At 43.1% G+C, this 15,245-nt stretch overlaps 1 protein-coding gene across 2 annotated transcripts in view; it reads left to right on the top strand.

The window, feature by feature from the left end:
* Positions 1–1,133: 1,133 nt before the first annotated feature.
* The window catches only part of LOC126291729 (uncharacterized), a 39,121-nt gene continuing 25,009 nt past the window's right edge, over positions 1,134–15,245 (top strand). The window contains exon 1 of one of the 2 annotated variants that reach the window (XM_049985401.1): positions 1,134–1,928. In XM_049985401.1, the coding sequence (XP_049841358.1) occupies positions 1,668–1,928 (261 nt within the window). In that variant the 5' untranslated portion in view covers positions 1,134–1,667. The remainder of the gene's footprint in view (positions 1,929–15,245) is intronic. The other variant, XM_049985402.1, reaches the window with a different exon arrangement.

Here is a 15,245-nt window from a genome sequence, read left to right as displayed (position 1 = left end):
GAGAATCATTTGTTTTGTGCAAAAACGTGAAAATTCGAAATTTTTAATATGTGGCAGTATTCTCGCTGGTCAGCGGAAGTTTAAGTATTGAAGGCCATTATAATAAATTTCACAAGGACGAGTACAATTTATTGTTGGATTCTGAGCGGATGGGAAAACTGACTGAGCTTAAGGAGAGCGACCTGACGATACTAGATCCATCTGTCCTAGCTGCCGTTGTCACGAGAGATCTGCGACTTTCTTTCGTCATGTGTCTCATCTAACTGATTTAACATTTTATGGAGCACTGTTTTCAATTTTTCAGGACGACAACAATAATAGCCCAGCGGTACGTGCAAGTTATAAAATGGCGCTTAATGTCGCGAGAGCTGGAACACTATTTGCTGAATTAATAAGCCTTGGTTAAGAGCAAACATAAGTGATGAAAATTTACATAGCTGTTTGCGCTTGTCTGTTCGTAGAAATTTTGCTCCAGATATTAAACGTATTGTAAACTCCATCCATGATAATTAAATAAAACGTATCGTAGTTAATAGGTACTCTTTCAAACCATGATTTCTTTCAAGCACTCCTACTAACCTTATTCCATCATTCAATAAAGCAAACTAGGAAACAACACGCATTACAAAGGAAGGAGAGGACAGAAGGTATGGTGGGGAGGTGAGGTAAGCGGGTGGCCAGCTTGCCCCTGTGTGCACGCAGAACACCTGTTAACTGCACGCGTGCAAGTTGCACCGCACACGTGCAGGATTCCTGCCCGCCCCTGGTGTAGAGGAAAACCAAAGCCTGAACAGAGTGCAGGTTCAAATGGACGTTATGTTATAATAGTTACGCCAGGACGAAGGGGCGTACACAAAACAGGCCAACGTGTAGAGCTGCAGCTTCGGACTGAAGGCTCAATAGATGCTGAAGTGTTTTCTTCCTTTCGCGAAACGATTCCGAGGACTGTTGTGCAACAGCGAGGGTGCAGTATATGAATCCGCCCTTGACGTCCGCCGCGGTGTCACAGGTTAGTTAGCTGAGCAGGGGGAAGGGCTAGTGGGATCTGAAAGAGAGGGGAGGGAGTGGGAGGGTGACAAAGGGTGGGGGCGGGGGCGGTACGGTGCGCGGCGGCAACGTCAAACCTAATCAGCGCAGATTCCTGCGGCCTTGTCAGGGCGGCGCGCCGTGCATGCAATTCGCAGCGCTGCGCGTGTCGGCGACCACTTCCCACTCAGCGGCGGGCTCTGAGTGGGCGCTTCCCTCTCGTCGCGCCCCCCCCCCCTCCCCTTCGGCCACCCGCTGGCTGACACGTGACGAGGGGCTCCGTCCGCGGCGTCAATTCGTTGCCGCACCTGCTGGACACGCTCTGGCGGCGGGCGCGCGAACTAGCGCACTGCCCTGACCCTGGCCGGCGCGCGCGGACCCATTAGACCCCATCAGGAGTCCATCCTGCCCGCTCGCTCCTCCTTACCAATCCTTCCCCCCCCCCCCCTCCTCTCCCTCCTCCCTCACCCACCGCACTGGCGACAAGTGGTTCTCGTTACGGTCACGACTAGAGGGGGCTGTTTGCTGCGCGCTAACTGGTCACTATAAAACGTCCAAACGGGGCCATCCAGTGCATTACTGCGTCCTCACGCCGCGACTCCGGTGCACCTGTACCTCACTCGCTGCACGACAAAGCCAAGATGACGTCCCGCTGCTGGGTCCGGGACCTCCAGGCCGTATCGCTGATCCTGCTGCTGGTGGCTGCAGCGGCTTCGGCAATGGTCATTAAGGATGGGGACAGCGCCGAGGTCGCCACCGACGCCGACGTCGACGCGACCAGCACCGAAACTTCTCCCGAGGCGTCCTCCGAGCCCCCGACACCCTCTGGCATCGAGCTGCTGAAGAAGATCGGCTGGGCCTGTGGTCTCATAAAGCCTGTCTCTAACGTTTCCCTGGAAACGGTGAGTCCATTGTTGCTACTGGAGTGTGCTTTCTTAGCTAAACATGTCTGTATCAACACTACCATTTATACATTCCTTCATCAAACAGAACTTACCGCCAGTTAGTGTTTTTTGCGATCTTTCGAAAGCGTTTGATTGTGTTACTACGTTAGTCTCTTAGAAGAACTCTAGTTTTATGGAACTGAAGGCTTTACACACATCAGGATTGAATCACACTTCACAGACAGTATGCAAAAAGGGGGTATTGAATAATACAGATAATGTCGTAAACCGAATGGAGAAAAAATAAATAAGTAAATAATCACGAAGGGTCTTCCACAGGGTTCTATTTTGGGTCCACTGCTGTTCTTTGTACATGTCAATGAGCTTCCAGTTAACATTCAACTAACAATAGTGGTACTTAGGTCAGATGATACTAATGTTATAATAAAATCCATTAGACAGAAAGCAACAGAAGAGTTGGTAAATGATATTTTCCCGAGAATTATTAAGTGGTTCTCTGAAAATGGACTCACCCTTAGTTTTGAAAAGAAACACACTTCATTAAGTTCTGTAAAATAACAATTGATGTAGCACAAGAGCAGGAGTCAGTAAATAGCGTAGAATGCTCCAAATTTCTGGGTATACATATTGATGAATACGTAACCTGGAGCTTCTCAGTCAATTTGAGCTACTTCTGCTCTTCGTATAATTAATAATCCTGGACTCAGACGTATCAACCTGCTCACATACTTTGCACATTTCCGTCCAGTAATGTCTTACGAAATAATTTTCTGGGGTAACACATCACGTAAAAAGAAAGTATTGACTGCACAGAAGCGAGCAGTAAGAATAATATGTGATGTTCACTCAAGGACGTCATTCAGGCGCTCTTTAAGGAGCTAGGCGTTTTAACTGCTCCGTCACAATATATATACTCGCTAATAAAACACATCCGTCACAATTTGAGGACTGTGATGTCTATACCTACAACAGTAGAGGGAAAAATGAACTTTATTACCCACTGTTCTAACTGTGGCTCAGAAGGGAGTTCAATATGTAGGTACAAAAGCTTTTGATCATTTGCTCAATAACATAAAATGTCTAAAGAATAACTAAGCAAGTTTTAACTAATTTAAAATCATTCGTCCTGGACAACTCATGTTCCATTCGCAAATTTCAGCTTAAAATTTGATAGCCAGCAAAAAATAAAAATAAAGAAAAATTAGTGTGGTTGTACGAGTAGAGCTAAAAAAATTGTGTGTTCATTAATGTTAACAAAGATCGTGTGTGTGTATCCTATAAACTGACTCGTTCTACAACATTTCGATTCGAGAATCGCTCAAATGATCTATGGTACATGTAACTTACTGACTAATTAATGTAAAGTGGTGCAATTCTCAGTTGGCCTAGCATACCACAGTTAGTAGGCTTGTGAATATCGGTGGAAACCAATCTTTGTGTTGGTGGCAGCTTAATATTTTTGCAGTGTACTGTTTCAGGCTTTCTGAGCGTAGTAAAAATAGTTGAGATCATCATGCTTACATAGAGGGTGGTACTTCTGGAAACATTTATGCTTACCAGCTTCGCACACTTGTAATGTTGACTGTTGTTGCGAGATCTCAATGAGTCCCAACGGAACTGGTGATGATGCCACAGCAATCAACTTCAGTGTAAAATAACTTTCATCTTACACAACAGTGCGTTTAAAAACTGTCATCATCCCGTACCTAGCACTTTATGTCACTTCATTAAAGCGCACTCGTGCGATCAAAATATGAAACATTCATTAAATCAAGGCTCCCTGTATTACATGAACGTATGTTTTATATTTTGATCACAGTAGTGAATTTAATTATGTGATATCTGTATACCTGATGACAGTTGTGACTGTTGCAACGTGTTGTTTTTATTTTTTTTCAAACATCACGATTCTTGAGGCTATGTGAACCACGCCTAGTTGGTCATGAAACGAGTAATTCCCCAGGTCACATTAAACTTTGAGAAAGAGTTAAATATTTCAGAAACGGAAAATGTTTACACTGCATTGCAATTAACCTTCGATCTGTTAGCTGTTACGTGACTAGCTGATGTTGCCCACTACCCTGTCTGCTGAATCATTAACACTGCATTCTATATCTTTGACAATTACATTTTTACCCCCTGCTAATAGTGCCTTCTGCTTATACAATTTTTGTTTTTAATAAAGTGCCTTGTTTAGCAGCAAAACGTTGGTAAACAATAATAAAACCGACAGAAGCAAAACATTAAGCTATCCCATTCAGATTCAGATCGTTTCCTGTTTATTGAAACTGGGGATCAAAACACTGTACCTTGCTTTTTTGTTTTGGGAATTAACCATTGTACGGCTTTTTCTCAAATTCCACAGGGTTGCAGCCTAAGAAAACGTGTATCACACTCAAACGCTTTTGTTAAACCAAACAAAATACCTACTGTCCTTGACACCTTTGGCTCTGCAAGTACTTTGCAGTCAAAAGAAGAACCGGAACGTTTTGTTGATGTCCTTGTTGTAAAGTCAAAACTGCAAGTCTATCAAACTGTTTGGTAACATGTGCTACTACACTTTTACAAACTGCCCCCGTAAAAATTTTCGAACCACAAGCAGCTAGGAACTGTTCAGTAATTGTCTACTTTATCTCTTTTTATAAAGAGATTTTTACCAATGAATATTTTGACATCTGAATGCTGACTGCACATGAAAGACACATTGTTTCGGCTACGGAGTGAATATTGTATTGTACACTTGCCATCAATAGTCTACTTGATCTATTATTATTAGAGGACGAATTATTGCGAAAGCGCATATATATGATATATTAGAGTTTAAGTTCATTTATTATTTTTTAAATGGATATTCCAGAAAATTTGTCTTATATTTGCATCTTCTGAAGCCGCCCTGTCCTGCGGCATAATTAGAATATTGTTGAATAATTATTGTAATAATACAACAATCACGAAAAATCTTTCTGTGCACATATGATGCAGAACTGGTTACATCAATTCCCAGCGCACAGGCGCTAGATCTATTACGTTAACACTGTACGTTGTGAAAGTTAATTGTTGAAAATAGTAATAATCTTTAATTTCTTGCCGTAGTAATTGATATAGCTCATTGTCCTGAAAATAAACGCGATACGATTTCGTCGAGAGGATGCCTTGATCTTGAATGTGTTTAAGAATAATATACTAACCTTCTTCTTGGACTCAGTATATTGTCGCAATTCAGTCGTCTACAAAAAGGCCTTCTGGGTCGTGTTCTGAGAATACTGTAATCAGATATAAAATGAAACACAGTTGAAATCACTATTGTATACATTTTCTCACTCTTGAATAAACACAGAACAATGTTTCACATTTCTTCAAACACCGACAACATATTTCACATTGCATTGCAGATAAGTTACATACAGTCTTACCTCAGCACGTCCAATCATCAACACAGTTATATTACGACTTCGCTCTTTCACTGCTCACTGCCAACTACTGCTAGTAACAAGCAACAGTTATCAGAGATACAGAAGGTTTGTTCGATAGATCATAGGGTATCATTCATATCGATATTTCTTCACAGATAACGTTTGTGTAGAACAGTTTGTGTAGAATAATAATGGCATGTTCTCAAGTTTGAATAATAAATTAGTTTTAGGAACAATAAATTATAGTGGGTTATTAACAGATTTATATTCTGATAAGATCAAGATTCTCTGCTGAAAATTGGTATGTGGAAACATATTAGTCAATATGATTATAAGTGTTTCACCTTCGAAACTCGAAAATACAAAGACATAGTCTTTGAGAAATAAAGGAAGATAAACAAACATGACATGAGAAACATGGGACCCCAAACTTAGAAATCAATCAGTTAACTCACACTGAGAAATTATGCTTTGCCGATGTAGGCAAAGCGTATTTTGGATTTTATTGATTTAGTTCGGTGTTTGGGGCCCATATTTCTCATGTAATGTTTATTAATCTTCCTTTATCTTTGAAAGTCTATGTCTTCGTATTTTCGTATTTGGTAAGCACAATTTTGCGGGATGCGGAATGTCTGTCTTCCGGGAGCTGCAACTTCAGGATTTCAGCGTCTCCGTGACGCTCCACCTGGCTCAAATAAATCTGTGACCAACCGAGTTGCCCTTCTTTGTGTCCGTTTAATACCCCCTCTCAGTCATCTTTGGTATGGGTCTCACACACTTGAGCAATTTTCTGCCAGGCGACGCACAAGTGTTTTGTATCCACTCTCTTTTCCAGATTGATTCCCATATCTAAGCTTCCCACCGATGAATCGTAGTTACCTGCGGACCTACCTCATCATTCCACTTAACGCACCGACAAATTCTTACGCCCAGCTATTTGTATGAGTTCCATAAATCCAACTGTGACTGACCGGTATTGTAGTCACAGAATATTACATTTTTTTCATTTTGTGAAGTGCAAAATTTTAGACTGCTGAACATTCAAAACAAATTACCAATATTTGCACAAATTTGAAGTGTTATCAAGACCTGACTGAATATATGTCCAGCACCTAATATTGCCGGACAGGACATAAATATGCGACATGAACAGTAAGACTTCAAACACTCTTCCCCTGCTATCTCAATTCCTGTAAGAAAAAATCAACATCTACGAACGAAAAGTGGAATCAGAATATCCTGGATGTAGTTAGGAGGGGATGGAACTTTAATACTGGCAACTATTTACATACAGAGCGTACAAAACAGACACGTGCTTCAAAGTTTTACAGACCTTCAAAGTAGTCACCAGCATTGTGTATAACCCGTTGCCAGCGACGTGGAAGTCGTAGGATACTCTCAGCAGTGCCAGTTGTGTTGACAGTTCGAGCGGCGCGGTCTATTGCCCGACGAATTTAAAGCAGTTCTGAAGCGAATGCCGTGAAGTGTTTCCTTCAGTTTAGAAATCGAGTTGGACTCACGAGGGCTTAAGTCAGGGGAGTGCAGTAGGTGGTATAGAACTTAGCAGACCCATCAGTCAAACAAGTCAGTAACTGAAGGAAACACTTCACGGCATTCGCTTGAGATCTGCTACAAATTCGTCGAGCAATAGATCGCGCCGCTCGAAACCGGCACAGCTGAGAGTATCCTACGACTTCCACATCGCTGGCAACGGGTTATACACAATGCTGGTGGCTACTTTGAAGGTCAGTACAACTTTGAAACACGTATCTGTTTTGCACGAGCTGTAAATAAATAGTGATCACTATTAAAGTTCCAACCCTCGTATATACACTCTAAAATAAAATAAACAAAGCACCACGAAGACATTATACGAATTGAATGGAAACAGAGAGATGTTACACAGATATACAAAACAAGTGATTAGAAATTCAGAAAAATTCGATGATTTATTCAAGAGAAAAAGCTTCACAAACTGAGGAAGTCAATAACACGTTGATTCACGTCTGGTACTTATGCAAACAGTTATTCGGGTTGGCACTGAGGGACAGACTGGTTGGATGTCTCATTCTGACCAGCTGGTCAGTTATATCGTCAAAATCACGAGCTGTTTGGAGAGCGCTGTCCTAATGCTCCAATCTTTCTCAATTGTGGAGACACCAAGATATGGTTTGGCAAGAACGAAGGCAACCGGTAGAAACTCTCACCGTGAGCGGGTGGGAATTGTCTTGTTTAAATGTAAGCTGAGGATAGCTTGCCATGAAAGTAAGCGAAACGGGCCGTAGAATATCGTCGAGCCGGCCGTGGTGGCCGAGCGGTTCTAGGCGCTTCAGTCTGAATCCGCGCGACCGCTGCGGTCGCAGGTTCGAATCCTGCCTTGGGCATGGATGTGTGTGATGTCCTTAGGTTAGTTAGGTTTAAGCAGTTCTAAGTTCTAGGTGCTGATGACCTCAGATGTTAAGTCCCATAGTGCTCAGAGCCAATATCGTCGACGGACCGCTGTGCTGTGAAGGTGCCACGGATGACTGGTAAAGTGGTCCACCTACCAAAAGAAATGGCAGTCCAGGCTGCCACCCCTCGTTATCTGGCTGTATCCCGCCGCTGCCTGGGGCGTCTCCAGACGTCTGTTCGGTCTGGAATCTCTGTAGTATTGCTGTCAGTGATCAGTCCGGCTTCGAACTGAGTACTTCCTTCGGTACGTTTACCATTACTAAAGTCAAGCTGATCGTCATCTCAAGACTTGGTTGGTGGTTCACTTGCGGTCTAAGAGTAGCGTCTTTGATCAGTAATCAAAACGTCCTGGATTCCGATCTTGTAACTGTATGTATTTTGAGTAATCAGCAGCAATGACACCGAAGACTCACGGCATAAGAGGTCACTCTCGTTCTGCCAATGGCCTTGTCAAAAGAGGGCCGACGAACTGACAAAGGTTCAGGTCTCTCAATTGCCCTCGGCGTGGGAAACAGCCCCTAAAAGTCCGAAGTACCAGCTATGATACATGAGGATGCAGAAGGAAATGCGATTTTGAAGAACTGAAAAAATGTCATTATGATCTCTCCACAGCACAAGAGATTCCGAGCTAGTGCCCCATTCGGATCTTTGGGTATGTTACCACGAGAAAAATATTGAAAAACGGACGAAAGGATAGCGTCCTACGAATCGGGGCGTGAAACGTCGAAGATATGAACTAGTTAAGGAATCTATAAAATCCGAAAAGGGAAATTCTAAAGCGCAGTTTAGATATACACTCCTGGAAATTGAAATAAGAACACCGTGAATTCATTGTCCCAGGAAGGGGAAACTTTATTGACACATTCCTGGGGTCAGATACATCACATGATCACACTGACAGAACCACAGGCACATAGACACAGGCAACAGAGCATGCACAATGTCGGCACTAGTACAGTGCATATCCACCTTTCGCAGCAATGCAGGCTGCTATTTTCCCATGGAGACGATCGTAGAGATGCTGGATGTAGTCCTGTGGAACGGCTTGCCATGCCATTTCCACCTGGCGCCTCAGTTGGACCAGCGTTCGTGCTGGACGTGCAGACCGCGTGAGACGACGCTTCATCCAGTCCCAAACATGCTCAATGGGAGACAGATCCGGAGATCTTGCTGGCCAGGGTAGTTGACTTACACCTTCTAGAGCACGTTGGGTGGCACGGGATACATGCGGACGTGCATTGTCCTGTTGGAACAGCAAGTTCCCTTGCCGGTCTAGGAATGGTAGAACGATGGGTTCGATGACGGTTTGGATGTACCGTGCACTATTCAGGGTCCCCTCGACGATCACCAGAGGTGTAGGAGATCGCTCCCCACACCATGATGCCGGGTGTTGGCCCTGTGTGCCTCGGTCGTATGCAGTCCTGATTGTGGCGCTTACCTGCACGGCGCCAAACACGCATACGACCATCATTGGCACCAAGGCAGAAGCGACTCTCATCGCTGAAGACGACACGTCTCCATTCGTCCCTCCATTCACGCCTGTCGCAACACCACTGTAGGCGGGCTGCACGATGTTGGGGCGTGAGCGGAAGACGGCCTAACGGTGTGCGGGACCGTAGCCCAGCTTCATGGAGACGGTTGCGAATGGTCCTCGCCGATACCCCAGGAGCAACAGTGTCCCTAATTTGCTGGGAAGTGGCGGTGCGGTCCCCTACGGCACTGCGTAGGATCCTACGGTCTTGGCGAGCATCCGTGCGTCGCTGCGGTCCGGTCCCAGGTCGACGGGCACGTGCACCTTCCGCCGACCACTGGCGACAACATCGATGTACTGTGGAGACCTCACACCCCACGTGTTGAGCAATTCGGCTGTACGTCCACCCGGCCTCCCGCATGCCCACTATACGCCCTCACTCAAAGTCCGTCATCTGCACATACGGTTCACGTCCACGCTGTTGCGGCATGCTACCAGTGTTAAAGACTGCGATGGAGCTCCGTATGCCACGGCAAACTGGCTGACACTGACGGCGGCGGTGCACAAATGCTGCGCAGCTAGCGCCATTCGACGGCCAACACCGCGGTTCCTGGTGTGTGCTCTGTGCCGTGCGTGTGATCATTGCTTGTACAGCCCTCTCGCAGTGTCCGGAGCAAGTATGGTGGGTCTGACACACCGGTGTCAATGTGTTCTTTTTTCCATTTCCAGGAGTGTAGTTGGGGGTCGTGAAGTAAAATGGAAAGAAGATAAGGATTTCTGGTAAAATGAGTGTAGGATAATATCAACAGCAGCAGAAAATGGCACAACGGGAGTAGGATTCATTATGGACAGCAAGGTAGGGCAGAGACTGAACAGTTGAATGATAGGGTCGCTCTCATTAGAATCTACAGCAAACTAACATCGACGACGATAGTTGAGGTATACATGTCGACGTCGCAGGCAGAAGATGAAGAGACCGAAAAACTGTATGAGGATATTGAAAGGGTAATACAGTACGTAAAGGGAGATGAAAGTAGCCATGGGGGATTGAATGCAGTTGTAGGGGAAGGAGCAGAAGAAGGGCTTGCGGACGAATATGGGCTTGGTAGTAGAAATCAGAGAGGAATATGACTAATTGAATTTTGCAATAAATTTCAGCCAGTTATACCGAATACTCTGTTCTTGTATCATGAGAGGAGAAGATATACTTGGAAAAAGTCGGGAAATACGATTAGATTTCAGTTAGATTACATCATGGTCAGTCAGAGATTTCGAAATCAGATACAGGATTGTAAGGGGTGACTAGAAGCAGATACAGACTCTGATCATAATTCAGTAGTGATGAAGACTAGGATGAACTTTAAGAGACTAGTCACGAAAAATTAATGCACAAAGATATGAGATACGGAAATTCTAAGGAATGAAGAGGGACTCTTGAAATTCTCTGGGGCTATAGATACGTCGATACAGCGCGACAGGCAGTTCAATTGAAGAGGAATTAACGTCTCCAAAAAGGGCAGACATAGAAGATGGAAAGAAAAACATGGAGAAACTGCGAGGAAAACATGGGTAACAGAAGAACTAAGTCAGTTGATCGACGAAGGAAGGAAGTATAAAAATGATGAGGCAAATTAAGGTATACAGGAATATAAGTCATTAGGAATGAAATAAATAGGAATTGCAGGGAAGATGGGGGGGGGGAGAGGGGAAATGGCGGCATGGGAACTGCGAAGAAATCGAAAAAGAAATGATTGTGAGAAGGACCGACTCAGCCTATAGAAAAGTTATAACAATCTTGCGTGAAATTAAAATCAAGAGTGGTAACATTAAGAGTGCAATGGAAATTCCACTATTAAATGCAGAGGAGAGAACAGATAGGTAAAAAGTGTACGTCGAAGGCGTCTTGAGAGAGAGAACTTGTCCGATGACGAGGTAGAAGTAGAAACAGGTGTTGGCAGGGAAGAGGTATGGGATTCAGTATTACACAGAATTTAAAAGAGCTTTGAAAGAAGAAGCGGGAGTTGACAGGAAGAGGTAGGGGATCCAGTATTAGAATCCGAATTTAAGAGAGCTTTGAATAACATAATAACAAATAAGGCAGAAGGGGTAGATAACATTCCATAGGAATTTCTAAAATCACTGGGGCAAAAGACCATCGACGTTGGTGTGTAGAATGGTCGTGACTTCCGATATATCATCAGACTTTCGGAAAAAACATCCACGCAATTCCGAAGATAGCAAGAGTCGGCAACTGTGAGAATAACACCACAAGCTGATATATGCAAGATGCTCACAATTAATATACAGAATAATGGAAAAGAAAATTTAGAATCTGGTGGATGACGATCACTTTGGCTTTAGTAAAGCAAAAGGCTCCAGAGTGGCAGTTCTCATATAGCGGTTGATAATGGAAGCAAGACTGAAGAGAAAGGTAGACACTTTCATAGGATATGTCGGCCTAGAAAATGCTTTCGACAAATTAAACTGGGATATTATGTTTGAAATTCTGAGAAAAACAGGGATGTTCCATAGGAAAGACGGATGAAGACGATATGCACAAGAATCAAGAGGGGAGAATAAGACCGGATGAGCAAGAACGAAGTGTTCGGATTTAAAACGGTCTATGCAAAGGATGTAGTCATTCATCCCTGCTGTTCAATCTATACATCGAAGAACCAATGACTGAAATAAAAGAAAGCTTGAAGAGTGGAATTCAAGTGTAAGGTGAAAGGACAGCCGGCAGCGGTGGCCGAGCGGTTCTAAGCTCTTCAGTCCGGAACCACACGGCTGCTACGGTCGCAGGTTCGAATCCTGCCTCGGGCATGGATGTGTGTGATGCCATTAGGTTAGTTACGTTTAAGTAGTTCTAAGTTTAGGGGACTGTTGAACTCAGCTGCCATAGTCCTATAGTGCCTACAGCCATTTGAACCATTTTGTGAAAGGATATCAAAGACCCAGGGTGACAATTATTGAACTATATTAAAAAAAATCGTCATAACTTCTGAACGCATTGCGTCAGGTCGTTCAAACCGCACGGTTGGCCATGGGGCATGATGGGAATTAGTATGCGCTGTATGGTTTGGTTTAGCGACGAAGCCCACTTTCATTTGGATGGGTTCGGCAGTAAGCAAAACTGGCGCATTTGGGGGCTGAGAATCCGCATTTCGCGATTGAGAAGACCGAGAAGTCTCTTCACCCACAACATGTAACTATGTGGCGTGCAGTGTCCAGTTACGCAAAAATTGGTGCGGTATTCCTTGGTGTCACAGTGACTACCGAACGTTACGTGAAGTTTTTGGAAGATAATTTCATCCCCATTGTCCAACTGACCCTAATTTCAAGAAGATGTGGTTCATACAGGACGGAACTCAGCCCCATCGAACCTGGAAAGTAATGTCCTGGAGGAACACTCTGGAGACCGCATTCTATCTCTGGGGTACCGCCGATGAGCTACCATATTCTCCGGATCTGAAGACACGTGACTCTTTGTTATCGGGCTATATTAAAGACAAGGTGTACAGCAATAATTCCAAAACTTTTGCTGAGCTGAAAACAGCCATTCAGTCATAGACAGCATCCAAAACTTCAGCGAGTCATGCAGAATTTCGCTATTCGCCTGCGCCATATCATCGACAATGATGGCAGGCATATCGAACATGTCATAACCTAAATCTGAATATCTGCAGCGACGTTTACATGTCGAATGAAGTGAGTGTGAAACGTCCCCTTTGTAAAATTTATACAAGACTGGTCTATATGAAACGTCCCCTTAGAACAATTATACAAGACTGTGCTTAAACTGACACACAATATTTTTAGCGCAACGCAATCTGACTTCCAAAAATCCCTATGAAAGAATGGTCCTGACTAACATTAACCTATACATTTCACAAATCACTTACCTCACAAAAATCTTCGTTACTCAAGATACTGCAATACAGCGAGCGCCACTACTGCCAACTAAATAAAAGATTCAAACTACGGAAGTCACTAACTACTGATAAGTATAGTTAGCAAATGAAAGATTTTAATAGAGAACAAACAGTGTATTTACCTTAATAGTCAAAATATATATGGTAGTTCATGACATCCAGTCTTACAAATTACAAAACTCCGCCATCTCTCTCCCCACGTCCACCACTGCTGGCGGCTCACCTCCAACTGTGCAACGCTACGCACTGTTAGCTTCCAGCTGCCGCTGCCCAACACTACAATGGCAAGTATTACAACAATGCCAATCAGCCATAGACTGCACACGGCACAGCCAGTGATTTTCATACAGAGCGCTACGTGGCGGCGGCGTTACCAATAAAAAAAACTTAAACAGCCTACTTACATAGCCCCCATGCTCCCCACAAAAAATTTTTACAAATTGTTTTGGGCAGTGGCCAATAATGATTTGATAAAATTTTTCATAATTACTATAACAAAGATATCAAATGCACACACTTATTGATACAATGTTGGTCAGAAGCTAAAATTCTCTCACAGTCCATAAAGACAGTCCTGATCGTTCATCATAGTAAAATTGCAGTGTTTTTTTCAAAGTCTGAGCAATAAAAGAAATTGCACTTGGAAGTAGTGGATTTCTAAGCAGTCTTGAAGAAGTAGTGTTGTCCTTCCAGCGAAAGACAGTGCTGACTCTTGACATGCAGACAGGTAATGGGCCACAGCAGAGTCAGTCGACGTTGAAGACTATCGGTAGGTAGGTCATCACAGAGCAGACCCACTGTAGTCCTGGTAGAGATTACTATTGGTGGGCCACCAGAGGTGCAGACCCACTGCAGTCCTTGTAGAAATAATGGTATTGGTGGGTCATCAAAGGTGTAGACCCACTGTAGTCCTTGTAGAGATGGCCAGCAGCCATCTGTTTGACTGTGCAGGTGCACAATCACCATTGAAGAGTCTTGCGGATAATATAGCAAGTCCATAACCACCACTTGTGCACTCACAAAAATTGTTTTTGAAATGTTCTTACAACCAGCAATGCTGTTATCCAGTCCCTTACAGAATTATTAACACACGTGCAAACACTATCAGTCCCTACTTCTCATATATTGTCCATATACTATGACCAACAGAAACGTGTGCAGTGAAATGTGATTTACAAGTTACTTAATTTGATGAGCTGGTGTCAATTACAATTTTATAACATAAGAATACAATAACAAAGGTACAAAATATATCATTAAAGAACAAAACAATACAGATAACATTTGTAGTAGTACAGGCTTTACAAAAGAATCGAAATAGGAAATACATCAGTGTTACAAAAATTATGACATAAGTACATACATAAAAGATCAGAATAACTTTTGAAACATCAACTTCACACATGAGCAATAAAACAGAACAGATAAATAATGTCTAAACATCTTTACAAAGTAAATAACACACTATCATAAAAATTCTACTATGTAACTCTCATCAGATAAACACATAAACGCAGGAAGAACACAAATACCCAAGGGTATACAAACACATAGTGGGTTAACACAAGAGGAAACGGCAGGATTTGTTTTCAGTGTAACATTTGGTACTGCAGTCTACCCCAAAACTTCATTCTGTAGATCTTTCGTCATATCTCAACATTTGTTTCTACCAAAAATATCCTATCCAAGCATGCTTTTTGTATTTTGCTCACATCCTCTTTCAAAAATAGTTTTTCTCCACTGTACACTACTTTTTTGGCCAAATCATTTTCTTATAGCTTCTCAATGCATTTCTTCCAATTCATCGCAACTCGTTCTCTTATATGGCCTACCCCATCTTAAGCTAACTTAAATCTACTGAGCTCAGATGCTAAACTAAGGGACGAGGCAAAGCAGCAGCACAAAACAAATTAATACAAACAGCAATGTCCCAAAAAAATGGAAATTGGTAAAGCAATTGCAATATTACAACTAATATAAGGCGCTGTGCAGCAAACAAGAGAAACAAATCCCTAGTAAAACTGGCTTAACAGAGTAATACAAAGTC

Source organism: Schistocerca gregaria, chromosome 9 (assembly GCF_023897955.1).
Source record: "Schistocerca gregaria isolate iqSchGreg1 chromosome 9, iqSchGreg1.2, whole genome shotgun sequence".
NCBI classification, from domain to species: domain Eukaryota; kingdom Metazoa; phylum Arthropoda; class Insecta; order Orthoptera; family Acrididae; genus Schistocerca; species Schistocerca gregaria.
Note: the sequence above shows the minus strand (reverse complement) of the source record. Positions and strands in the feature narration are given on the sequence as shown.